The 25,875-nt window shown below is 40.6% G+C and overlaps 1 protein-coding gene and 1 long non-coding RNA gene across 21 annotated transcripts in view; one reads left to right on the top strand and one right to left on the bottom strand.

Moving 5' to 3' along the window:
• The window catches only part of LOC128344729 (uncharacterized), a 67,875-nt gene extending 55,031 nt beyond the window's left edge, over positions 1-12,844 (bottom strand). For all 3 annotated transcript variants that reach the window (XR_008316010.1, XR_008316007.1, XR_008316008.1), the window contains exon 1: positions 12,727-12,844. This is a non-coding gene — a long non-coding RNA (uncharacterized LOC128344729). The remainder of the gene's footprint in view (positions 1-12,726) is intronic.
• PRKN (parkin RBR E3 ubiquitin protein ligase) overlaps positions 1-25,875 on the top strand; it is a 1,235,051-nt gene that overhangs the window by 618,772 nt on the left and 590,404 nt on the right. For all 18 annotated transcript variants that reach the window (XM_053295156.1, XM_053295166.1, XM_053295224.1 and 15 more), the window contains one exon: positions 11,307-11,422. In XM_053295156.1, coding sequence (XP_053151131.1) covers positions 11,307-11,422 — 116 coding nt within the window. The remainder of the gene's footprint in view (positions 1-11,306; positions 11,423-25,875) is intronic.

The following is a 25,875-nucleotide window of genomic DNA, read 5'->3' as shown; positions in this document are numbered from 1 at the left end:
CAGTGCAGTGCAGCCCTAGATTACTTGACACTTCCCCACTCTACCATGGGAAATTGTACTCTATATCATTTCCTTCCAGCATGGTAAGTAGTAGAATGGTAATTAGGACTCATTTTACAATTGTATTTACAAATATTCTAAATGAATTAAATGAAGTAATAATCTGGAGGAATTATATTTGTTTGTTCCTGAGCTGAGTTTTATTGTTGTTTTTGTAATTTGTTTTCTTTTGTACATTTCTGCAAACATGAAAAAATGAAAAGTATAGGGGAAAAGTTATGGGCTTCAGAAAAAACATGATGCAGGACTTAAACCTTTTAGTTTAAGGAGAACCCATGTTAGATGGTATACTTTTTAATCCTGTTCCTAATGTCTGTTCTGGCTTGCATGTGAATATTTGACTATCTGGTTCTTTGTCTAAAGGCCATTAGATAAATTCTAGTCTTTTAGTGATCTAGATATTGGACCTGGTCTGTATAATAAATAGCTTCTAGCTTGATTCAAAATAAGATTTAGCATAATCTCATTAGGCTAGGGAAATCTGGAGTGATGGGTAGTTTGAGGAAGTTTGGGCCAACAATTCCTTTTAGTATCTGATCTGTCACTAACATTCAGTTAATGAAAACCCTTGTGCCCATTATAGGAAAGGATTTTAAAATATAAGTGTAGTTCTGTTGGAACAGGTATATTTTCACATTCTTCTGCTTTTTAAAATGACAAGTAGTAATGAAAGGTGTGTGTGACAGATGTCACAGCCAGATCGCCCTCACATTTGTCACAGTAGTAATGTATAAGAATTACAATGCTATACAGGTGAAACTTGGAAAATTAGAATATCGTGCAAAAGTCCATTAATTTCAGTAATGCAAATTAAAAGGTGAAACTGATATATGAGACAGACGCATTACATGCAAAGCGAGATAAGTCAAGCCTTAATTTGTTATAATTGTGATGATCATGGCGTACAGCTCATGAAAACCCCAAATCCACAATCTCAGAAAATTAGAATATTACATGGAACAAGAAGACAAGGATTGAAGAACAGAACAATATCGGACCTCTGAAAAGTATAAGCATGCATATGTATTCAGTACTTGGTTTGGGCCCCTTTTGCAGCAATTACTGCCTCAATGTGGCATGGCATGGATGCTATCAGTCTGTGGCACTGATGAGGTATTATGGAAGACCAGGATGCTTCATTAGCGGCCTTCAGCAATTCTGCATTGTTTGGTCTCATGTCTCTCATCCTTCTCTTGGCAATGCCCCATAGATTCTCTATGGGGTCAGGTCAGGCGAGTTTGCTGGCCAATCAAGCACAGTACACTGTATACTTTTCAGAGGTCCGATATTGTGCTATTCTTCAATCCTTGTCTTATTGTTCCATGTAATATTCTAATTTTCTGAGATTGGAGATTTGGGGTTTTCATGAGCTGTACGCCATGATCATCACAGTTATAACAAATTAAGGCTTGACTTATCTCGCTTTGCATGTAATGCGTCTGTCTCATATATCAGTTTCACCTTTTAATTTGCATTACTGAAATTAATGGACTTTTGCAAGATATTCTAATTTTCCGAGTTTCACCTGTATAGTCTCAGATTTTTAAAAAATTAAAAAATGCTATTAAGATAGAGGGAAATGAAAATTACAATAAAGAGCAAAATTATGAAATTGTATGTTTTTAAAAAAGAACAAAATTATGTGATCCCTGGAATATTAGCATACCTGAAATACATCCCTGTGCAAACCCTAAAAATGTAATGGCAAAATTGTCTGTATTTGTCACCAGTTATGATTATCTGAGGACTCCTTGCAGTCCAAATAGCTAGCAGTACCAGCAAACAGAACGTTTGCTTTATTATTCCAGGCAAATAAAGATAGATAGATAGATAGATAGATAGATAGATAGATAGATAGATAGATAGATAGATATCTTTATTTCGGCCATTGACCAGCAATAACCAGGTAAATAAATGTATATTTTCCTTTGAAAGAACAGACATTCAACACATACTTTAGGGTTATAAATATGATGTTACTGTTAATGGGTTATAAATATGATGTTACTGTTAATGTTCTTTCTATTTTACTGCTAAAAGCTGTTATCAAACATATGTGTGGACAAACTTTATACATTGAAATCCATGGTGCTTAGCCGTAAGTTCCTGATTAGAATCCATCATTTACAAAATGATTGTAACCTGATTGATTCTGAAAGGAGCTGTGGTAGTCTTCATTTTGAAGGCCAAAGTTTGCTGCCACCTTGGCAATATTTGCCAGACGCCTTTAGTATCAACCTCTTATAAAGTTTTCTGGGCCACAGACATTCTTTTGGGAACAGGAGTATCAGCACCAGCTCAGATGAGTATCAGCACTCAGCTCAGGTCAGACCTTGTCTGTACTTGAAGCAAATTACATATCCATTCATCTCCACACCTGCTCAGTTTCTGGGGGCTTCTGGAGTGGTTTGCAGCATTAAAACATAAAACACTATGTAACATAATCCTATGCACATACACTCAGAAGTTAAGTTTCATTGAATACTTGCTCTGAAGTAAGTGTGCATAGAATTGCAACCCTAAAACAGTAATCTTGTCATCAAGATTCTTTTTCTTTAATGAAGCTTTTCATAAATTAGTTTTTCTATCTGGAATTTAATTTAGCTTCCTGAATTCAGTTTGCTGGGGAAACAGTATGGAATACTGTAGTTTAAACATACTCAAGTAATCTAACTAATGTAACTATAGGGCAGCTTCACTTACAGAAAAAGCCAAACTACTGATTCCTGGACTTCAGTGGCAAGCACGACTTCCAGTCAGGGGGTGGGGGGTGCGATGGGCTGACATTGGTTGTGTGGTCCAAACCCGCCAACGTTGGCATATTCCACCCGACTTGTGGTTTCAAACCCAACATCTGTAACAAACTTCAAATCTTGGTTACAGATGTCTGGTTCAGAACCACAAATCAGTTGGAATATGCCAACACTGTTTGTGTCATCCGAACCCAACCATATTGGCATATCACTCACATGCCTCCACCAGAAGTTGAACTCACTGCCAGGCTCTGAGAACCATAGCTTCCCCCATGAGTTCACCTTTTTCCATGTTGTGTGAAGCAGCCCATAATATATTTTTTTAACAACCCTAGCTTTTCTCACCAGAGCAAAGCAAACATTGTATCCCTTCCAAGTGTGATACACAAACAATAAGCAATTATGAGGTGCAGTTTGAGGGTACATTCTATCACTAGATTCTCTGAGGGATGAAGAGCTAAAAGTTGAGCCAGCTGTAGTGGTTTCTGAAAGCTTGGCTCAGGGGTATAGATATAATTGAGCAGATGGGTTCAAAGAACCCAGGGGCCCCCAGTTCCTGAGGGGCCCCCAGCTCCACCCCTCCCTATTTTCCTCATTATCTCCCTCACTCTGAGCCACTGGGGAGGGGGTGAACACAGGCCCCCTCTCCCCTAGCTATGACCCTGGTTTGGCTAGATGTGCTTAAGGGGAGAGTAGCTCTCCCTACCACAACACAATATTGTGGTTAATGGCAGGAAAAAAGTATGAAGCTTCAGACTATGTTTGAAAAGACAGAACTTAAAGAAAGATCCTTTGAAGGAGTTTGGCCACAGAGTGAGATCCCTGAAGTGTATTATTTATGTATTTATTTATTATTGAATATATATACCACCTAATATTGAAATCTCTAGGCGGTTTACAGAATTAAAACATAATATAAAATATAAAACCTTTAAAATACATAAAAAGATAAAATAGATAAAAACACATTTAAATGTAAAGATTTGGTATCAGGTACGTCTTCTGTAACCAGACCTCTACAGATGATCTTAACAGGCGGCAGGGTTCATGACAGAGAAGGTGCTCTCTTAAGTACCCCGGACCTAAACCATTCAGGGCTTTATAGATAATAACCAGCACTTTGTATTTTGTTCGGAAACATATTGGCAGTCAGTGAAGTTCTTTTAGAATCGGTGTTATATGGTCCCTTCGTGTTGTCCCAGAGACCAATCTGGCTGCTGCATTCTGAACCAACTGTAGTTTCCCAACTACATACAAAGGCAGCCCAACATAGAGTGCATTACAGTAGTCAAGCCTAGAGGTTACCAGCATATGTACCACCATGTTAAGGTCATTTGTCTCCAGAAATGGACGTATCTGGTGTATCAGCCGAATCCGATAAAAAGCACTCCTGGTCACAGCCTCAACCTGAGAAACCAGGGAGAATATGAGATCCAGGTGCACTCCCAGACTACGAACCTGATCTTTTAGGGGGAGTGTAACCCCATCCAGAACAGGCAGATCTAAACCATCTTTCATATCCCAACCCCCTACAGACAGTACCTCCGTCTTGTTTGGATTCAACTTCAGCCTGTTATCCCTCATCCAGCCCAGCAGCGCCTCCAGGCTGGTACTTAGGGGAGTCATGCCATTTCCCAATGAAGCTGATATAGAGAAATAGATCTGGGTTTCATCAGCATATTGATAGCACCCTAGACCAAACTTCCTGATGATCTCTCCCAGTGGTTTCATGTAGATATTAAAAAGCATTGGAGACAGTATGGAGCCCGGTGGAACACCACATTTCAGCTCTCGTTTTTCAGAGCACAAGTCTCCAAGTGACACCATCTGGAATCTGCCAGAGAGGTAGGAATAGAACCACTGTAAAACAGTGCGACCCAATCCCACCTCCTTCAAGTGACCCAGCAGGATACCATGGTCAATGGTATTGAAAGCTGCCGAGAGATCCAAAAGGATCAGTAGAGTCACACTCCCTCTGTCGATCACCAGTTGGAGATCATCCACCAGGCTGACCAAGGCAGTCTCAACCCCATAGCCCACCCTGAAGCCAGTCTGGAAAGGATCTAAAAATTCTGTGTTATCCAAAACTGCCTGGAGCTGAGAAGCAACCACTCACTCAATCACCTTGCCCAACCAAGGAAGGTTATTAGAGACAGGTCTGTAATTAGCCAACTCTGAAGGATCCAATGCAGGTTTCTTACAATAAGGTCTAATAATAGTCTCCTTAAGATAAGGATGCATCCTGCCCTGTAACTTAACATTACAGTGAAGTTATAAATGTCAGTGTTAGTCGTAACAGTCTGAAATTTGAAGAGGTGATGTGCCTGAGAATTTTGGTGTCTTCTCCAAGGCACCTTGAGCTGCCAGACAGACAAATCTCTGCTCATTTAAACAGCAGTTAGAGCTACAGAGTGGAAAGCAAGTATCCAGACATGTGCATGTATCATGGTTACTCTCTGTGGATCCACAGGGTGGTGATGTTTTAAATGTCAGGAAAATGTTCCATAGACATGGTCAGTCCTTTACCCCTTGCCCTTTAAATTTTATTTTCAATTATATGTTCTTCATATCAAATATCCAGATTATAACATATATTTAGGTAAAATTATCAGAAGAAGAAAAAGTGTGAGAATACCTGATTTAAAGGAATACCTTTAAATCTTTAAACACTTTAAAGAAGTGTTGAAAATACCTGACTTAAAGGAATAGAATTACCCTACAGCTGCATTAGCACATCTCTAACTGGACATTATTTGGCTGTTGACAAGCAACACAGATCTGTAAAATATATATACCTAGAAAACAAAATACAATTCCTTTCTCCATGAATATTATATTCCTTATTATATGCAAAACAAAGTACGCTGTGTTCTGTATATATACTCTCTGTTGCTGGGGTATTTATGCACGTTGTTAACAAGTTCTCATACCCATAGCGGTAGACAGTTCTATAGGGCTTACAGCACTAAGAGTAGCTTTGTACTTTGTATTACTGCACAGCACCTCTCAAGTGACATACTTTTAAAACCAAGTTACTGTACTTGCATTCTGTTGCTATGCTTCTGTAGTCATTTCAAGACATACTCTGCTGGTGGGAGTGGGTGTTCCCCCTCAAGAGTAGTAATTCTTCTTTGTAGACCTTTTGACAGTCAACATTTCAGTCCATGTTTGCACATTTCATATCTTCATTCTTCTGTTTCAATCTATGAGTGGGAACTGTCTGCTGAAATGTTGCGGGTTGGAAGGTTAATTTCAGGTACCTTCATTTCTAGGTATTTTCCTAACAAAATGTGGTGTATAAAAGGTGCATGAGTGCCTCAAGTAATTAGTGGTCCCCCGAAGCAGTCTCATGACATAAGCTTATCCTGCTCTGGGCTACACCATGATCTCCTCAGTGACAAGGCCCAGAGATGCCTCAGGCTCAGGGTAGCTCCCAGGGCAACCAGTCAGAGCTACAAGCAGAGCTCACCAGAAGCTGGATACTGCAACAGGGAAATGTTCTTGTGGTGCCTCTTAGGAGCCTGCCAGGCTGTATAGTCTGCTCTGCCCTTCCATTGGTAAGCTTTGGTGTTTAAAGAGGCCTTTTCCTATTTTACAGGTGTTTGCTCTGGGGACTTGGGGCGGGGCTTCCACCATGACCAGAATGTCCTCAGAGTATATGGGCAAGGCAGCCCCCCTCTGGTTTTAGCTGGGTTGCTGGTTGGGCTTGGGGTGGATCCTCTGGTTCACCCAGTGTGGGGGTTACAGCGGCCAGAGTCACCTTGTGCCTGGGCCACTGATGTCTCCCTTCAGTTTCTTTATCTTTACTCTCCACCCCATCCCTTACCTGGGGCCCCAGGGTCCAGGATCATAATGAAACCATTTATTTATTTATTTATTTATTGAACATATTTTTATACCGCCCAAAACTTATGCCACTTCACTTTAACTCTACTTATTACATGGCAAATAAAATATGATTCCATTGAAACTGACAGCAAAAGTACCATTAAACTCTGACACAGTCAAATCACCACTTCTGTTAGGAAAATTCCTTCTGTTGAAGGATTGATACTAACCTGATTATTCTTCTATGTATTTTGCTGAGAAAAGGAGCAATTTAAATGAGTACAGTAGAACCTCATTATTCATGGGTGTCTAATTGACACCCGTTTTCAGTATCCACAGATTCTAGTGTGTTAAAAGCCACATATCCACGGTTCCTAGAGGGCTGGAAGCAACTGTGGTGGTCACTTCCAGCCACCATTTTGTCTGGAGGAGATATGAGGAGCCATTTTGTGGCTCATTTCTTTTTTAAAAAAGAAGAACCTCCCCACACACACACACACACACACATTTTTGTGGTTTTGGGGGGCATTTTGTGAATTTGGGGGGCATTCCTGAGTACATGGGAGCATGATACAGTAGACAGTTTACATTATTTTCCTGTTCTCTCTCTGTTATGTTGGTTTTTAAGACCCTTTTCCCCCATTCTGGAACCTAACTCCCCTTTCCCCGTTGGCATAATGCCTTGTTACTCACAGTTTCATTACTCACAGTTTCATTACTCACAGTAGTAGGCAAGGAACGGAACCCCCGCTAGTAACAAGGTTTGCCGCTATGTGACATTCAGAGCAGATCTGAGGCACTTTCTCCATCAGACCCCCACCGCTTATTAAGATCTTTTGGAGAGGTTCCCCTGCAGCTGCACCCAGCTCATCTGACTCAGGACCGGACCTTTTTTATAGCCGCCCCGAGACTTTGGAACAAACTCACTGTTGTTGTAAGAGCTTCCCCATCTCTAGCAGGCTTTAAAGGAGCGCTCAAAACAAATTTATTTCACCAGGCCTTTGACTAGCTGTAAGTAGGTTTTTTATGGCTATTCTGCTGTTTAAAATTGTTTTTAAATTTTTACAACTCTTTTAATTTGGTTTTAATTTTGGACTTATTTTTTGTTTTGTAAATCACCATGTAACATTGGTACCGTATTTTATGGACTATAAGACTCACTTTTTTCCTCGAAAAATATCCGCCAAAATTCAGGAGCGTCTTATATGTTTTAACAGTTTAATATGTTAAAACTCTGAAAAACTGGATTAAAATTAAGGTGCGTCTTATAGTCCGTAGCGTCTTATAGTCTGTAAAATACGGTATGTGCAGTATTAAAAATGTAATGAATAAATGTGTCCATACTCAAGTACAAAATGACAGGAATCCATACCCAAGTACATAATAATTAGCATTTATTTTACTACCATCAAATTTACCTGAAAGGTGTCCTATAGAAGGGTGTGCACAGACTGATTTTAGCGGTTCAGTTTGAATTCAGACTGAACTGTTGGTCTGTGAAATGGTTCGGTCGAACTGACCGTCCATTCCATTGGATCAAACCAGTTTGACCTGGTTTGGCAGTTCGAGGGGGTGTAGTGGTTAGAGTGCTGGACTAGAACCAGGGAGACCTGAGTTCAAATCCCCATTCAGCCATGATACTTGCTAGGTGACTCTAGGCCAGTCACTTCTCTCTCAGCCTAACCTACTTCACAGGGTTGTTGTGAGGAGAAACTTAAGTATGTAGTACACTGCTCTGGGCTCCTTGGAGGAAGAGCAGGATATAAAATGTAAAAAAATAAAAATAAATTAAGAAAATTTCTTTGGTGCGTGTGTTTTGCATATTCCTGATACTGTTTTATTCTAGTTTACCTGCAATGCATTTGAAATAAGAAACACTAGTCTATGCCCTTCCTACTTAGGGCATTGCAAAAGACTCTATAAACATTTAAACGTGCCTAAGACAACCTATTTTTGTAATCTACTAAGTATTCTTAACTGTGTCTAAGAAAGCTAGACAGCCTCAGATGGAAGCAGTCGGCAGTAACGGAATAAAACTGGATTTTTAAGTCTTTGCTTTTTACAAGCCTCTCCATGTTGGTTTTTAACTCAGGAAATGGGGGGGGGGATTTTCTCTGGTACAAACAAGTCCTCAGATGTTCAGCAGCTATCAGTTTTTTCATCTCGTGTAAGGTTACACGTGGAAGGTTTATTTGTATTTGCCCTATACTCAGTTACAGAGAGGGACCTTGGATTACAGCACCCAATTCACTTGTTTGGTTCACTGCAAGTTTTAGGTTGCTTGGTGACAGCATTTTAACCTACTGATAATTACAGAATAGTTTTAGGAGAAGCCTAGCCAGGCAGCTCGGCAGGGATGATTCAGCATTTTCTTTCCCTCATGTGAGCTTGCCATGAGACAGAGGCTTTAATTCGCTACAGCACCTTTCAGAGTTCTGTGGTTCGAGGGGCTATGCTTGTAAGGGGAATCTGGTGAGGATTCCCTATTATAAGCAAAGTGGATCTGGGCTTTAAAAGGCCTCTAAAGGGTGGCCTGGGAGGGCAGGGAGACATAACCTTTAAAGTAGTTGTAAAGTGCTTACTGGTATGGTGCTGCCCTACCTGGGCAGGGCTGCTTATTTTGAGTGCCAGGATTGAGCACTATCCCAGTGCTGCCCTGTCAGGTAGCCCAGGTTTCTCCCCGGGCTATTGAGGTTACAGGGCATGAGCATTCCCTTCTACCTCAGATCCTGGTCATGTGTCTACTCAGGCTGTCTACAGCCAGAGTAAACACAGATCTGGGCACCTCGAGTACCCAGCAGTGGGGAAATCCCCCAATGCATCGCACTTCCCGCACTGTACTTGTAGGGATTTCTGGAGGCTGGGTTTCATTTTGCTGAGCTGCAGATGACTGGGCAGCTCTGGGCAGCACTGCTTGTGTGGGTGCACAAGCTGTGTGGCTCAAGAAAGTGAAAAGATCATCTGGAGTGGAAGGTAAGAGTGATCCTGCCTTCCCCCCACCGGCCCTCCACCACCTGCCAACCAGGTTAGGGATGTGCGAACCGGCCATTGAACTGGGCCAGTTCTAGGATTTGTCGTTGAGCTGGACTGGGCCTGGTTCGGCTTGACGTTGATCCAAACCCCCCAGGCCAGCTTGGAATTGGTCCAGTGTTCAAAATGTTAAAAAATTTTCACATTTTTTATTTTTAAAAATCTCACTACTGGGCCAGTCATTCTGCCACCTCTGCGAGGTGCTGCCATGGCCATGGGGTGTGTGTGTGTAGGTTTTCTCTGAAATGCCTCCCTCCCCCCGCTGGCCTCCTCCGGTCTTTTCTGGGCCAGTTTGGTCCATTTGGGGACCTTTCTGGCCCTCTCCTGGTGACCATTTTGAAGGCTGCTGCGCATGTGCACAGGCTATTTGCGCATTCAGACCTGGGCATGAAAATAGCCCGTGTGCATAGGCAGCGGCCTTCAAAATGTCCATCATGAGCCAGGAGAGGGCTGGAAAGGCCCAGAAATGGGCCAAACCAGCCCAGAAAAGAACTGGAGGAGGCTGGCAGGGGGTGGGGAAGCTTCAGAGATACCCCCTGCAGCTGCAGCAGCACCCACTGGAGGCAGCAAAATGACCCCGGGCCCGGCAGTGAGTTTTATTTTTTTTTTTACATTTCAAACCACAGACTGGGTCAAACTCAAGCAGAAAGCAGCAGGGGGTGGGCTTCAGGGGTGCCCTAAACTGAATTAGTCCATTGGTCCACTTAGGTCAGTTATATTGACACTGACTGACATACAATTAAATTACGCAATGCAAGTCCCAATGAAATTTAAATTAACCATGACTAACTTGTTCTAATGATTTCAATGGGAGTTCCATTGAGAAATTTAGTCCGGATGTCAGCCACTAATGGAGCAGATTTCCAAACTTTCAGACTGGGGTCTTTTCCCAACCCTGCCTGGAGATTCCAGAGATTGAATTTGGGACCTTCTGCATAAAAAGCAGTTTTTTTGCCACTGAGCTATGCCCCTCCTCTCATAGGATAGCCTGCGAGATAGTGACTGGCCCAAGGAATCCAAGTTAGTTTTGTGGCTCAAAAGAGATTTGATCCCAGATTTTCAATGCTAATCATCAAAGTACACTAACAACCTTCTACTTGCTGCACTTCAGAATTCAGCTTCCTGCCTTTCTAGCATCCAAGTCAATCGATTGACCACAGAACCCTGCGTAAGAAAGGCTTAGATTCTGCCCTAGCCTGGCCCTAACATCATCTTTCAAGGCTGGGAGTGTACACTCAATGGACATCTGAATGTGGGAAAATCTGTTACACTCGTCGTGGATTCTTGTGTGTGCAGCAGGGGCAGAAATCTCTTTGTATGTGTGAATTACTCCTTGTAGGATCAATGCCTTTATGTTCTATATAATTTTTGTTCATTAATAACAAAACACTGGCACAGAATCTATGCACGCTAATAATTTCCTTGCCTCAGATGATGTCCTAAGAGCAAAATGTATACCTTTTACAAAGATACTGCAAGCATTTTCCCCTCCTAAAGTATCTTTAATGAGTACCCTCTTTTCCTACTGGCAGTAGTGATTTATCTACTGCCTCAAACTTCACTTAGACTAAGATAAAGAGAGGACACAAAGTGCAGGTATGTAATCTTCCTTTTATCTCTTCTTCACTGTTGCAGGAATTCTACTTTAAATGTGGAGCACACCCAACCTCTGACAGTGAGACATCTGTGGCACTGAACCTCATTACAACAAATAGTCGGTGCATCTCATGTATAACCTGTACAGATGTTAGGTAAGTCAGTTTGAAGAATACCAGGCAGGCTGTCTTGGTAATACATTGCACTTCACATTTCCTACAGTATTAGTTTCTATTATTTAGTTTCTCTGGTGTGTGTGTTTTTTTTTAAATTGTTATGCCAGTATATAGATCAGAGTTCTCAATACTTAGTTTCTGGCTTTTGCAGTAATAATAACAATTGTCCATCTAACACTGAATGACTAGACAAAGTTTATTATGTTCATCTCCCATCCAACCTATTTTGGGTATAAACTAGAATATTGCAGATAAACATATACGTGCAGATCATTTTGACAATCAAAAGGCTTTGGGACAAAAATTGTTAATGGTTTCTTTCACAAACATTAAAAAAGCCCTTTGGTTAAAAATGGGCAAAACAATGGCTGACACACTGGGGTGCTATTTGCTGTGCTGCATTTTAGTTGTTATCATTTATTTAATTTATATACTGCCTGACTCCAAAGGCTCTAAGGGGTTGAACGCTAGTGTAGCGTAGGAGCAAAGAAACAACAGCCATGAAGGAGGAAATCTCATTTACAATCTTCCCACATCTACCATCTTCCTATCTGATCTTAGGCAAGCCACTGTCTTTCCATTTCAGGCCACCATCTGCAATATGGAGATGATAATACTAGCCAATCTGATTGGGTGGTTGTAAAGAATAAGATTACTGAGATAATCTATATGGGATCCTTTGAACACTCTAAAACAGTATATAAAAGTTAAGTATTATCATTGGGCAACAAACGTCACTCATATAAGGGAGAGGGACATATTTTCAAGAAACATCAGGAAAGCAGAAGGGAAAGAGGATAGGTGAAAATGACCCCCTCTATTCCTTGTGAACATACATTAGTCAGCATGGTATCCATTAATAATAAATACTGTATTTAATATCATACAAATTATAATTTATTCTGCTTATATGTATGGTTTTATTACTCTATCTTTTACAAAGCTTCTTTTTAACACATTGTAATAATGATTAAGGGTTATTTTGCATGTAATTTTTTTTTTGAAGGGTTATGTCTGCTTTTCAGATTTATTGCACATATGGAGGTGATCTCCTGGTTGTTACTTTCCCTGGATTGATATGTGATACAATCCTAGATTCCTAGGGGATAGGTCTACTGTAGAAAAGCTACATGGCTAAAACATTATCATGTAATGTTTTCACAAGAAGTGTTTGTGGGTTCTGTTTTAAAAGTAAGACTGCATCAAATGTTCTCTAATTTCAATATTTGCTTCAAAAGCACCACATGAAATATAACAAGACAAGTTACAGGAAAAATACTCACCTCCTTGAATGTTCATGTTGTCTGGATGCTCTCAGTGTGTCCAATAGGTTCCACTTCTTCTCTGTGCCTATTCCTTATTTGATTGCACAGTTCTCAACCTCCTTTGCCAACACTGCCATAATCTGGCTGGCTGTGGCAGCCCACATGGTTTTGACAGCAACCCTTAACACACTATTGTGACATCATCAATACAATCAGCAGCATAGGCAAATGAGGCTTAGGACTGTGGGACAAAGGGGAAAGAAAAAAATGGCACCTGGAGAAAAGCATCCAAATCAAATGCAGGTGAGAAGTACCCAAAATTACCTCAAGTGGGAGGTGGTTTTCATCACCCATTAAAACATAAACAATATAATGTAAGTCATGTCGGGTGAGCCCTGTTAAAGAGGGAAAATGTGCACACTGAATATTATTTTGAAATAGGCCCTCTGTTCAAATTTAATATAGTTTAGTATGTCAAAAAAAAAATATTTTATCTGTTTCCCATCTTTTCCCAGTTTGGTGTGTTGCCATTATAATGTACCGTTTCTGGTGTCGCACATGAATTGTTACCAGATATAATTGAGTATGGCACTGAAATTTCTTGCATTCTTCCCAATGCATTCAATGGCTGTTTGAGGGAGAAAGAAGTTTGGGTGACACCTCATAACTGATAACGTGCCATATAATCCCTATAAATATTCATAGTAGCTCAGTGCTACCTGACCTGCTTGTTCTAGATTGACAAAAAGGTACGTTAAACAAAAAACAATGTTTTCAAAAAAGATCAAAGGAGCCAGCTATAAGTCGATTAGTTAGCAGACAGTTTGTCTGGGGGGAAAGAGAATTTCTAGACATGTATGTACAGTTTGAAGATGAAGAGATGTTCTTTTCCCCATTTCAGGAACCAAAGCAATATAGTCCATTAAACGGTTTCTCAGTACTACTGATGCTGCCTTGACTGTCTGCTGACAGCAGTTTGCTGTAGAAAATGAGCCTTTCTGATAGGTTAAAAGATAAGTCAGCTTTGAAAGAAGTAGTGGGGTGTCCATCACTTCACAGATTTCAAAGCGTTATAAAACTGTCATCTGTCCCTTTTACAATTCATATTTCAGGCACACTATGCTGAATCACTTCAATAGCTTGCGCCATCCGTTAGGTTTGGAGTGTCACCTGGCTGCTGGTACAAAAGTGTTGAACAAATTCTGTATGCAATTGGCACCAGCAGTGCTGCTTTTAAGACTGCCAGCCAAATGTGTTTTCACTGCGTAACTGAAGTTAATCCCCACTCCACTTGAAAGGAAATGTTGCCTCACAATTCTTAGGCTAATTGTGATTTTATTGTCAGTGACTGTACACGGGTCCATGTGTACAGTCCAGATTAAATAATTACCTCTGTAATCACAGTCGATAATGTAAATTTTAAAAACCCAGTAATGTATTAGTAGCAGTTTAATCTAAACTGATCAGAAGAGAATTTTTGCCACTATTTTGCCACTCACTTGCAGCTGATGTATGGTAAAATTATATTTATTTGTCATGATGATACAAGTCACTACCAACCAAAAAAGAGGGGGTGAACCTGTAGCAGATGTCAGAGATATTCCTTTAATTTTCAACTTATGTTCAACTTATGTTCCAAAAGTATTCCTACATGTTTCAACAAATGACTGTCAGATAACAAAATGGCAAGTTGTTTTATATTGAAAGGTGTTTCCAAAGTGTTGGAGTTTATATAGAAGAACTTGCCAATTCCTGATGAAGATACTTTATGAAACATACGGAGCCAGGGGCGTAACTATAATAGGGCAAGGGGAGACAGTTGTCTGAGGGCCCACTGCCTTGAGGGGCCCCCCAGAGGCAGGTCACATGACTGGCTCCCCCAGCCGCGCACTTGCCTGGGCTTCCTTCAGTTGTATTCATCCTCCAAAATTGATGTGAGTGTTAAGACCTGGAGCTACCCGAACAGCATGTCTTTCTCTCGTACCATTAAAAACTAATTTAGGATGCTGGTTTTGTGTGTGTGTGTGTGTGTGTGTGTGTGTGTGTGTGTGTATGTATATATATATATATATATATATATATATATATATATATATATATATATATAAAATTTACTTGGGGGGGCGCATTTTAAAATCTTGTCTCTGGGCCCACTACAACCTTGCTACGCCTCTGTACGGAGCAATTTAATTGCATTAATAAACCCTTTCTAGGCATCTGCCTGATGCACATAATTGGTATCGGATCCAATTGAATCCAATACTGATTATTTTTCGATGCACAGCCCTAATCTATATGCACTTTATTACCTGCTTTCCATTTGTGGCATGTTTCAAGTCAGAATTTTATTCCACAACTCTCAGCTGCTTGACCACATATTCAGTCATGTCCCTGTTTTCTTCAGTGCAGTATTGGAAGGTATGTTCTGCCCTAGGTTTATATTTGTTTGAAATGTTTTCTTACAACCCTAGCGGAATGAAATACAGAGGCAAAAACCATTGCCAAGTAGGGTAAAAACAGAGTTAGTATACTGTGAAGTGTAAAGCTTTTCAATGTTTCCTGCTTAGCTGCACCAGAAAGAAAACTGAGAATTGGCAACTGCACATGCACACACTTTTTCTTTTAGCATCCAAGGTGATGGGCTGCTATTTTAAGGAGCTCTGAATTGGTTCAGCAAACAGCAGGAACATAGAACAAATAGTGAAATTGCAGTCCTGAAGAGAAGATCCTTTTTGTCAATGATTTGAAATGTTTTTAGTTTTGGGTTGTTGTTTTTTAAGAAAGCGTCAAAAGGACTAGGCATACCCCCAGGCACCTGTAAACCAGACTCTGAAATCACAACAATATTAAGCAGTATAAAAAAATTATGGATAGAGCAAAAGTGCCTCACATGGTCTTTCAAGAACCAGGTAGTGTACAATTCCTCAAGGCACTATTATTTTTCTCATTCTAGCAGATGCACAGGTATAACAGATATATAGGGTTTGACCTTATTTACCTGAGGAAGAATTCCCCAGGAACTTGAGGTTTTTATTCTTGTTTTATGATCAAGTTTGCATTTTTTAAAATTTCATAAGTCATGATTTCATAAGCCTGTACATGGTAGAGAAAGTAGAAAAGAAAAGAAAAATATTCCCATGAGAATATGGTAAAGAATCAAGGGAGTTGTTGTTATTAATCTTTTCTCAACATGCAAGCTGTAAAGATATCTTAATGTTACTAGTAGTGATATAACAAGGGCTGCAAGCCTCCAAAAGGTACACAGTTTTTGTTTTTCATAATTCCGTATAATTCTAGGCTTTGGCTCATGTTATATTTAGAAGTGTGTTAAGGACTGGATACCATCAGTCATTTGATAGGAGAATTCTAAGGGGAATGTAGACCAAAGAAGTGCTGCTGGGATTTTCATACAAGCCTCTTTAACAAGAAGAATATATTGACAACAAGAATTGCCAGTCTGTGAGAAGAGGCTGTGGCTGACTCTCAGCAGCTTAAAAACTAGACCTTTTCAGGGAGGAAATAGATGGAAGAACTGATATGATGGAGATATTAGCCCTATTCAGATGTTCTAAAAAGAGAAGCTGTATACGAATGCAAATGTTCCAAAGCACTCCAGAAGTCCCGCTCACTCTCTACCATGCTCTTCATGGTTATGATGGCATTCGTCTGAAGCTGCAAATGCTGTAACCGTGATGGCAAGCATTTTTGTGATCAGCAGGCCGGGTGTCTCTGTTCAGGGTGTGCTTCCATGAACAGGTTGGTCAACTGAGCTATGAAATGTTTGCTCTTTAGAAATGGCTGGCTTCTAAAGTTTGGTTCAGTCTTCTTTCAGTGTGTGCTTACAATCCTCACAATGCCAGCGAAACAGGAAATAGGTGATTAACATAGCACACATGCTCCTGATTTCCAGTAGTAATTTAAGAGAGTGCCTTCTTCTTCATGAACCCTGCCACCACTTATTAAGATCACGAAGGGAAGTCTGGTTGCAGTTGCCAGCAGCTCGGTTGGTGGCAGCCCAAAAAGCCTTCTCTAGGGTTGCCGGAGGGCTCTGGAACATACTCCCAATGAAATTAGATTCTCTCCAGCTCTGGTTGTTTTTAAACGACGTTTGAAAATACACTTGTTTTATCAGGCTTTTAGTTTATGGTGTTTTAAAGTTTTGTCTAAGATAATTTTAATCTGTTTTATATGATTTTTAGGTTTTAGTTGGTGTGTGTGTGTGTGTGTGTGTGTGTGTGTGTGTGTGTGTGTGTGTGTAAGTAAACCTGGACATTTTCATCTATGTCAGGTTGGCACCATACCAACACAATATTTATCAGTGGTGGTTAATATAGGATTTGATTTATATTTGTCAATCTCCAGATTGAAAGAGAGCTGGTCTTGTGGTAGCAAGCATGACTTGTCCCCTTAGCTAAGCAGGGTCCACCCTGGTTGCATATGAAAGGAAAACTAGAAGTGTGAGCACTGTAAGATATTCCCCTCAGGGGATGGAGCTGCTCTGGGAAGAGCCTCTAGGTTCCAAGTTCCTTCCCTGGCATCTCCAAGATAGGGATGAGAGAGATTCCTGCCTGCAACCTTGGAGAAACTGCTGCCAATCTGTGTAGACAATACTGAGTGAGATGGACCTATGGTCTGACTCAGTATATGGCAGCTTCCTATGTTCCTATGCCAGGTTGGTATGGTGCCAACTTGTACCAATAGAGGCACTGATGAGTTCATTGATTGATTACACTAATTTCCCATTTGTCAGCATCGTGGGGATCGTGAGTACCTGCTCTTTGATTAACTGGCAGTTGTTGGTATAAAAGTTTGCAAGGGATCTTCTGTTTCTGCTGGGATCAAAACATAACACTAATGATTTGAAAAGCCCCCTACATGGTTAGGAAGAAATTTCACTGTTGTAGACGTCTTATGTCCTGCTGTAATAGAGTGGCTATGTAAATCATACAGCCTCAAGAAGGTATACATTATGGATTCACAGCTGCTCTGTGTAGGTACTATATGTCTTGTCCTTGCACAGTTCTTAACCAGCTGTGGACATTAATTGTCCACTTAAAAAGTATGTCTTGAATATTGTTGTTTGCTTTCCTTGAAAAAAGCCAAAGTAGAAAAACTTGATTTTACAAATTAACTAGGATGAACAGAGAAAAGCCAACATATTTCTTTTTATGAACTAGATAGAGTGGACAGAGAGAAATTTTTCTTGTGCTCTCACAACACTAGGACCCGGGCTCATCCCATGAAACTGAAGGCAAGGAAATTTAGGACTAACAAAAGGAGGTACTTTTTCACATAGCACATAATTAAACTCTGGAGTTCTTTGCCATGGGTTGTGGTGATGGTCACTAGCATGGATGGCTTTAAATGGGGCTTAGACAAATCCATGAAGGACAGTCTATCAAAGACTACTAGTCTGAGGGCTATAGACCACCTCCAGCCTCAGAGGCAGGATTCTTCTACTGTAAATACCAGTTGCAGGGGAGCAACAGCAAGAGAGAGGACATGCCATCAGCTCCTGCCTGTAGGCTCCCAGCGGCATCTGGTGGGCCACGGTGTGAAATAGGATGCTGGACTAGATAGGCTTTGGGCTTGACCCAGCAGGGCTGTTCATATATTCTTATGTGTTGTGCCTTTGACATTAATGGTATTTCTTTTTTAAAAAAAATCAGTTAAGTTAAATGACAAATTAGACATCAAACGAAGAATTCTTGCTAGCTGGCTTAAATTGAAACACAGAGGGCACAGCTGAAATGCTGAGTTTTAGATGCCTACCAACCCCAAATATAGGACCTTTTATTGACATTGATACTTTGAAATATGAACTCTATGTGATTTAATAGCTTTAAGCGACCTTCCTTTGTCTACTGGCAAGATCTGCAGGATCTGGATGCAAGCAGCTACATCAGCAGGGCTTTCTCAAATTGTTAGAAGCCTTTGTGGGTGAAACTCAATGCCTTGCCCTTTAATCTTACTTTTACTGCTGGTATATAGCAACACACACTACCAATGATAGAACAGTATTGCCTTTCCTGCAGTTTTCTCTCTAAACCTCTCAAATAAATTATTGCACCTGCATCCAAATGACATACTGCTTAGTATCCATGGCCCAGTCTCTGACAGAGCTTTGGGATAAGTGCAAAGAATTATTCCACAGACTTATTTGTGGCACAGCTGAAAACCAAGAGTGACCAAGTGAACCACATCCTCACCTGCTCTGGTGTACGTAAACAGTGTTTCCTGGTAGCTTATCTCTCTTTGGCTGTAGCAATAAGAATTTCCATTAATCACTTTTTATTCAACGTGCTTCTTCATAGAAGAAAAGCATGTAGAAGCACAAAGACTATATCCATAGTCGTAGTCACAGAGCTTTATAAGAATAATAAAAAGACTCCCTTTCAACTTCTGTCCTTCTTACCTGCTAGGTTTTAAAATTATACTTGTTGCTCTGTATTTTAAAGACAGGTGTATGGAATGTATTTTCTTTTAAAATCAGCTCCTATGTTTTGCTGTAAGTGTTTTGATGCATTTAGCTTCTGCTGTGATTATAACTTTCAGGAGAAGGTTGGATACTGCAGAATGTATTGTGAGCTGCCAGTGGCTGCCAATTGCAATATCTTGTGCCTTAAGAATCTTTTCCAAAAAGTGTTTAACTTAGAACTGAGTGTGTACCGCATTTCTAAAGGGTTTTGCATTTTATTGAAGTGCTATCCTTTAAAGAAGTGGTTTGGATGATTCTCATTATAGAGCCCTACCACTTATGACTCTATGGAGGATTGTATTCCAAAGACCCAAGGCCCAGTCCCCACTGGCGAACCACCAGACCCCCAGGATCACTGCCTCTAGCAAAACCAGGCCCATTTGCAGCAATGAAAGCAGCATGTTCGACTGGCAGCCTGCGGACTGGCTCTGGAAGGGTCTCTTCCTCAGGTAGAGGGGTGTCCTTGGGAGAAGGCAACAAGAACAAACACAGCCCTGGGGAAAGAGGAGGTGGGCAGAGGCTTCCTGGCTCGTACTTTAACCACCTCATTTTCAACCATCTGTTGCTGTTGCAGCCTATCCCCACCTCACAATTGTGCTTTCTCAGTTCTTTTGCTCCTGCTCCAAAGTTCTTGAACTCTTCATGCTCCCAGCCCTGTGTCCCATCCAGCAACAGCTTCGACTGTATTGCCATGGTCACCTTTCATCAGGGAGAACCAGGACAACTTTAATAGTTGACTGGAATCATGTAATTTTATGGGGAAATTAGTGATCAGCATATATGAATCATTTCATTTGATTCCTAAACCTCTGTAGCTTGAAGAATAGTTATGATTTCCCTTGTTAATGTATAGCTCATATTTGTGATGATGTCACAATTGCCATCACTGTGAAAAGAACAAACCACATTATATATAAGCTGTCATTAGAAAGAGATTTACATAAGCTATAAAACATGTTCTTGATCTTTAATGATAGTCTTGTTGCTTTTATTGTGATAGTCCCTTCAGTATGCAATTCAACTATAAAGTTCTCTGTGACACCTGCTTCTTCCTTGTAACATATGATATATTGATAATTTCACTGATCTTATATTTGTAGGTCAAACACCCTAGACTTTCTTGTCTCTATTGAGATTCTTAATTAACTCTTCAGTCAGTCAAACACCAGGTGAATTTCATCATACTTCTATAATGACCTCACCTGGAGTAGCATTTCTAAGTCAGATCCTGATAAGATGGGACCAGCACTGCACCAGAGCTTAAAGAGACCCTAGAACAAGATCCCCCAGAGACAGTACCCTCTGAGTTTAAGCTCTCCAAAGAACTGCTGCCTTCTATATCAGGAATCTTGTGCTTCCAGTGCTGCACACCAGTACTAGCAAGGGGCTCCGTGGAACTTGGTGGAGAGCTGAGTGAGAGACTCCAGAGTTAGCTGGCTGAACCAGGGGTGCAGCCTCCTGTTTGTTAAAGCCTTTGAATGCTCTGATTGCTTCCCTTGAGTTTCTGCTGCTACTACCGACCATTTTGAAGCAGGTTGGCTATCTGAATGTCTCCAAGAATCCTCCAAGCAAGGTAGGATATATCCACTCATGTAAGCTAGATATTCCCAGCAGCCAAAAGGAAATGCATAAAATCACAGAACATATGTGTAGTGTGTAACAACCCCAGAACCTTTGTGTAGCAAGTGCAGACAGAGCAAGTGTACTATAAAATCCAGCACACACCAAGATGATAATAAAAAGGTAAAAAAGAAACTTGATTTATTAAAATTAAAAAGAAAGGCAAATAAAGGTCAGGATAAAACAAAAGAAAAATTGTACAAAAACCCTATGCTGGCCTTGGGCCAAAATAAACACACAAACACACACGATCTAAAAGGCAGTCTTATTTACTTCCTGATGGTAGGTGTCATTGGATCAGAAGGCAACTGCATAATGGTTGGTTCAGAATCTAGACCCTCAAGGATGGCTGTCAGTGGTCCTTTGTCCCTTGCTAGAAACAAACAGAACATGTTTTATGGCAAGGCACTGCAAAGTCACTCCTGGAAGAAAACAAAGAACTAAACTGGTTATTCCACTTCCTTTACTTAAAGAGCACACACAAAAGGGGGAGGGAATGTCTTTAATTTGAAAATTTGGTTGGTTTGGCCGAGACAGGATGTGATATTCTTAGCTAATTCTCTAATCTCCTAGGCATGTATGAAGCACACTGATTACTATGGCATGATTCAGCCATTATCGGTCATTAAAATATCCAGCGACAGGGGCCAGAGTGAACTCTCACATTTGTATCAATGAATCCTAATGTCTCACAGGATGGTAACCATTACCTAAATGGCAGGAAGTGTGTATGTGGTTGCCAGGCTTCAAGGTAATTTAAGGCCAGAGTTTCAGTGTGAAGGTGCTGAGCAGTTTTTTTTTAAGCCCCTTTAAGACCTGTTCTTTTGAGACCAAAAGGCAGAAACCAGAAGGGGCAGTCTGAGCCCAACGAGATTTAATATGTCAGTCTTCTTCTGGCCGTAGTTGGAACAAGTTGCTCACTCAGTTCTGCAACTCTGCCTTGCTTAACTGAAAACTTTGCATCTCATGGGTTCCCATCTGGAGTCAAGCCTGGACACAACTGTTTCCAGTAATTTTGCTCTAGGTTTACAGTGAAGACCATGGCCAGATCCTGTCAAGTTTGAATAACCTTTGATTTTTCAACAGTTTGCAGCTCCATCATATCATCTTTGATTCACTGCACAAAAATACTTATTTTTTTTTAACTGTTGGTTATTATTAGCTGGTCTTTGCTTCAGCAGAGCCTTCAAGATGCCAATCAGTTTACTTTTTGAGTAATAATTGATACATTGCCCTATACTAGTCCAAAGTCTTGCACAACTCAACATCACACTGAGCTTTTGTCACAAGACGGTAACAGTACCTACCATTTTTATTTTCTTCTTAGTGCCAAGTTTCATCACAAAGTATACGGGCATATTTTGTAAATACTTCGCCAGTGGCAGCTTACACAATACAATTGTTTCAATTCAATTCAATTCAATTGATACAATTGAAATTTAGGACCCGCAAACGGAAGTATTTTTTCACAGACAATGCATAATCAACTTGTGGAATTCTCTGCCACAAGTTGCAGGGGAGTTGACAGCAGAAGAGAGGGCATGTCCTCAACTCCTGCCTGTAGGCTTCCAGCGGCATCTGGTGGGCCACTGTGTGAAACAGGATGCTGGACTAGATGGGCCTTGGGCCTGATCCAGCAGGGCTGTTCTTATGATTCAATGCTTTCTGAGATAGTAAGGTTTGTTCTTCTTGTAATGGCAGCCGTCTTGATTATGCAATCACAGCTATGAGCCACATATGAGAAAGTGACACTATGGATATTCTTAAACATAAGAGATATATGGATCAAGTGAATAACTAAAGTTTTAACAAACAACATTTTTTATCCACTATGCTCCCTGAGCATATATTCATGCTGTATGTAAGTGTTAATGACCAGACTTGTGGTGTTACATGTTCAGCTCCCTCACCCTTCTCTTCATTGCAATGTACTTCAGTCTTCAGCATGATATATCATAGTAATTTCCAAGTTTTTTAGTTTAGAAAAAGGACGTCTGCAGGGAAAGATGATAGAGGTCTATAAAATCATGCAAAATATGGAGAAAGTAGAATTTATAGAGACAAATTCTTCTCCCTCTCACATAACACTAGAACCAGGGGTCATCCCATGAAATTGATTGCCAGGAATTTTAGGACCAACAAACAGAAGTACTTTTTCACACAACACATAATCAACTTGTGGAATTGTCTGCCACAAGATGTGGTGACAGCCAGCTACCTGGATGGCTTTAAGAGGGGCTTGGATAACTTCATGGAGGAGAGGTCTATCAACGGCTACTAGTCGAAGGGCTATAGGCCACCTCCAGCCTCAGAGGAAGGATGCCTCTGAGTACCAGTTGCAGAGGAGTAACAGCAGGAGAGAAGGCATGCCCTCAACTCCTGCCTGTAGGTTTCCAGTGGCATCTGGTGTGCCACCATGTGAAACAGGATGCTGGACTAGATGGGCCATAGGCCTTATCCAGCAGGGCTGTTCTTATATTCTTAAGTTGCAGATTTTGATATGATAAGCTTTAGTTCATTGAATTCAGTTCTCTTTTATAAAAGTAGTGAGCTGAGCTGAAATAAAAGAAAGGTGGTTAATACAAAGAGGTTACATAGAAGAATGGAAAGCATGAACAGCCTTTCTATTTGCATCTAACATTTTTGAAACTGACATAAATTAATGACTAGCTCTATGCAAAGGACACAATGCTATCAAATACCTGCTTCTGCAAAATGTCGTTCTGATCTTGGTGAACAAAAAATAGCTAATGGGTTGATAATTGAGTAGGTGGCCGATGAAGCTATTGCTTATCTAACCACCTTCAAGACTGAATGTGACTTTCAATATATTGAAAATGACGTAGTTCATATTTTGAGATAAAGACAAAACTAGGAAATAATTTCTGCCTTGTTAGAATAATTAGTAAGATCGTTCAGTGGTGAGGCAAAATTATATGAGACTGAGAGGCTAAAGTAACAATAGGATTTTTTCCCCTCTGAGCCTCAGGGCACTGGCACAAGCATGTCAAGGAGTTTACAGAGGTTGTTACCTACTTGCCCATATGAATAATGTATGAGATTAATGCCAGTACCTACGTAGTTGCTACATAAACCATGATGATCAGTGAAGAGCGTAGATGGTAGGCCTGGCTGGTTCATCGTACTGGATGACTGCTGTTTCCTTTTTAAAAAAAAATCCCTTTGTCATCTTGTTTCTTTAAATGAGAGTGGAGTTGAGTGAAGAGGGGTGTTTTAAAACATGCTTAGGGTTGTTGAATAATTTCTAATGGCAATATTCATTTTGGAAACATGTTCACCTTGCTGAGCATTCACATTGTGTGGAAACTGTTCAGCACCCTTATGTTCAGTATCTTTCTCTTCTTCTCTGTGCCTTTTCCTTATTTGACTGCACAGCCTTCAACCTCCTTTGTCCCCACTGTCATAATTCAGCTGGCTGTGTTAGCCCACATAGTTTTGCCAGCAACCCTGGACACAATATTGTGACATCATCAACAAAATCAGCAGCATATTGTAGGCAAACAAGGTGAAAGGCTGTAGGCCAAAGAAGGAAGAAGAAGAAAATGGCATCAGAAGAAAAGCATCCAAACCAAGTACATGCAAAAAGTGTCCAAATTAGCCTCAAGTTGGGGTGGTGGTTTCCAACACCTATGAAAAATATAGAAATAATGTAAGTACCTTTGGATCAGCCAAAAAGGTTAAATATAAAGTGTTTTACAACATGTTTAATACTGAAGAATGAAGCGTCAATGGAGACATAATCTGGCATGAGTGAGAAATTGGATTTTTCTTTCTTTTATGGGAGGCAGAGAAGAAAGTGAGCTTTTGTTTAGGGATAGTTTTGTGGGGAGAAGACACAGAGGGGGAAATTAAGTTTGATAGCAAAACTGGGGGAAATGAATTCTGGAAAGGGGAAATCTGGTGAGATTGATTTTGAGGGAATCTTGGAGGGAATGAAGATAAAACATTTGAATGCCTGTGGACCAGAGAAAGTGATAATTCTATTTGGAATATCCTTCCTTGATCAGACCAAAGTGCATCTAGTCTAGCATTCTGTTTCCAATTGTGGTCATCCAGAAGCTTGAGTCACCAATAAGTATTGCTTTTGAATATGTAGGCTCCATTACCTATCATGACTTGATGGATCTATCTTCTTGCATTTGTCTAATCTTGTTTGAGAGTTACCTAAGTTAGTGACTAGCACCATGCTTTGAAGCTGCTGATTCCATAGGTTAATTTTGCATTGTATGAAGAAGTATGTATGCAGTGTTGCTTTATGAGGCAGCCCGGATTTGTTTTTCTTTTCGTTTCAGCAAAGATGAGAAGTCTGTCAAGGGAGAAGCAAGGAGCAATTCACAACATTGACTGCCATGGCACTTACAAAGTATATTGGTTCAAAGGGGTAATTGGGTTTGGTGTACTTGGGTAAATTAATTTTCTCCATTTAGTTCAGCATTCTGTTGACAATGTCCAGCCAAATCCCCCTGGGTAGCTTACAGGCAGGGCATAAAGTAGAGGTAGGCAACCTTGGCTCTCTAGCTGTTGTTGTACAACAGCTGGAGAGCCAAGGTTGCCTACTTCTGGCATAAAGGAATACTGTTCCTCAGTTCTTTGTCACCATGTCTTGGTATTAAGAGGTATACTGTGTCCGAACATTGAGTCTCCATTTAGCTATCGTGGCTTAGAGGAGGAGCTTTCATGGGTAAAGCACATAGGTAGAGCAGGTAAGATATTTTAGTGTGTGGGAGTGGCTTAGCAAAATGAATGGGATTTTTATCACCTCCTCAGTTTTTGGAAGCATCATTTGGGTAAATTGATGCTTCCAAAAGTGTAAACTAGAGGTTTATGAAGAAAACCCTCACCATAGAGAATTACGTAGGTGCAGTATATAATAACCTTAAGTGGCGCAGTGGGGAAATGCTTGACTAAAAAATCCCCGCTGGTACTATACTGGGCAGCAGCAATATAGGAAGATGCTGAAAGGCATCTCATACTGCGCAGGAGGAGGCAATGGTAAACCCCTCCTGTATTCTACCAAAGAAAACAACAGGGCTCTGTGGGCACCAGGA

The sequence above is a fragment of the Hemicordylus capensis genome, chromosome 1, assembly GCF_027244095.1.
Source record: "Hemicordylus capensis ecotype Gifberg chromosome 1, rHemCap1.1.pri, whole genome shotgun sequence".
Taxonomy (NCBI): Eukaryota; Metazoa; Chordata; class Lepidosauria; order Squamata; family Cordylidae; genus Hemicordylus; species Hemicordylus capensis.
Note: the sequence above shows the minus strand (reverse complement) of the source record. Positions and strands in the feature narration are given on the sequence as shown.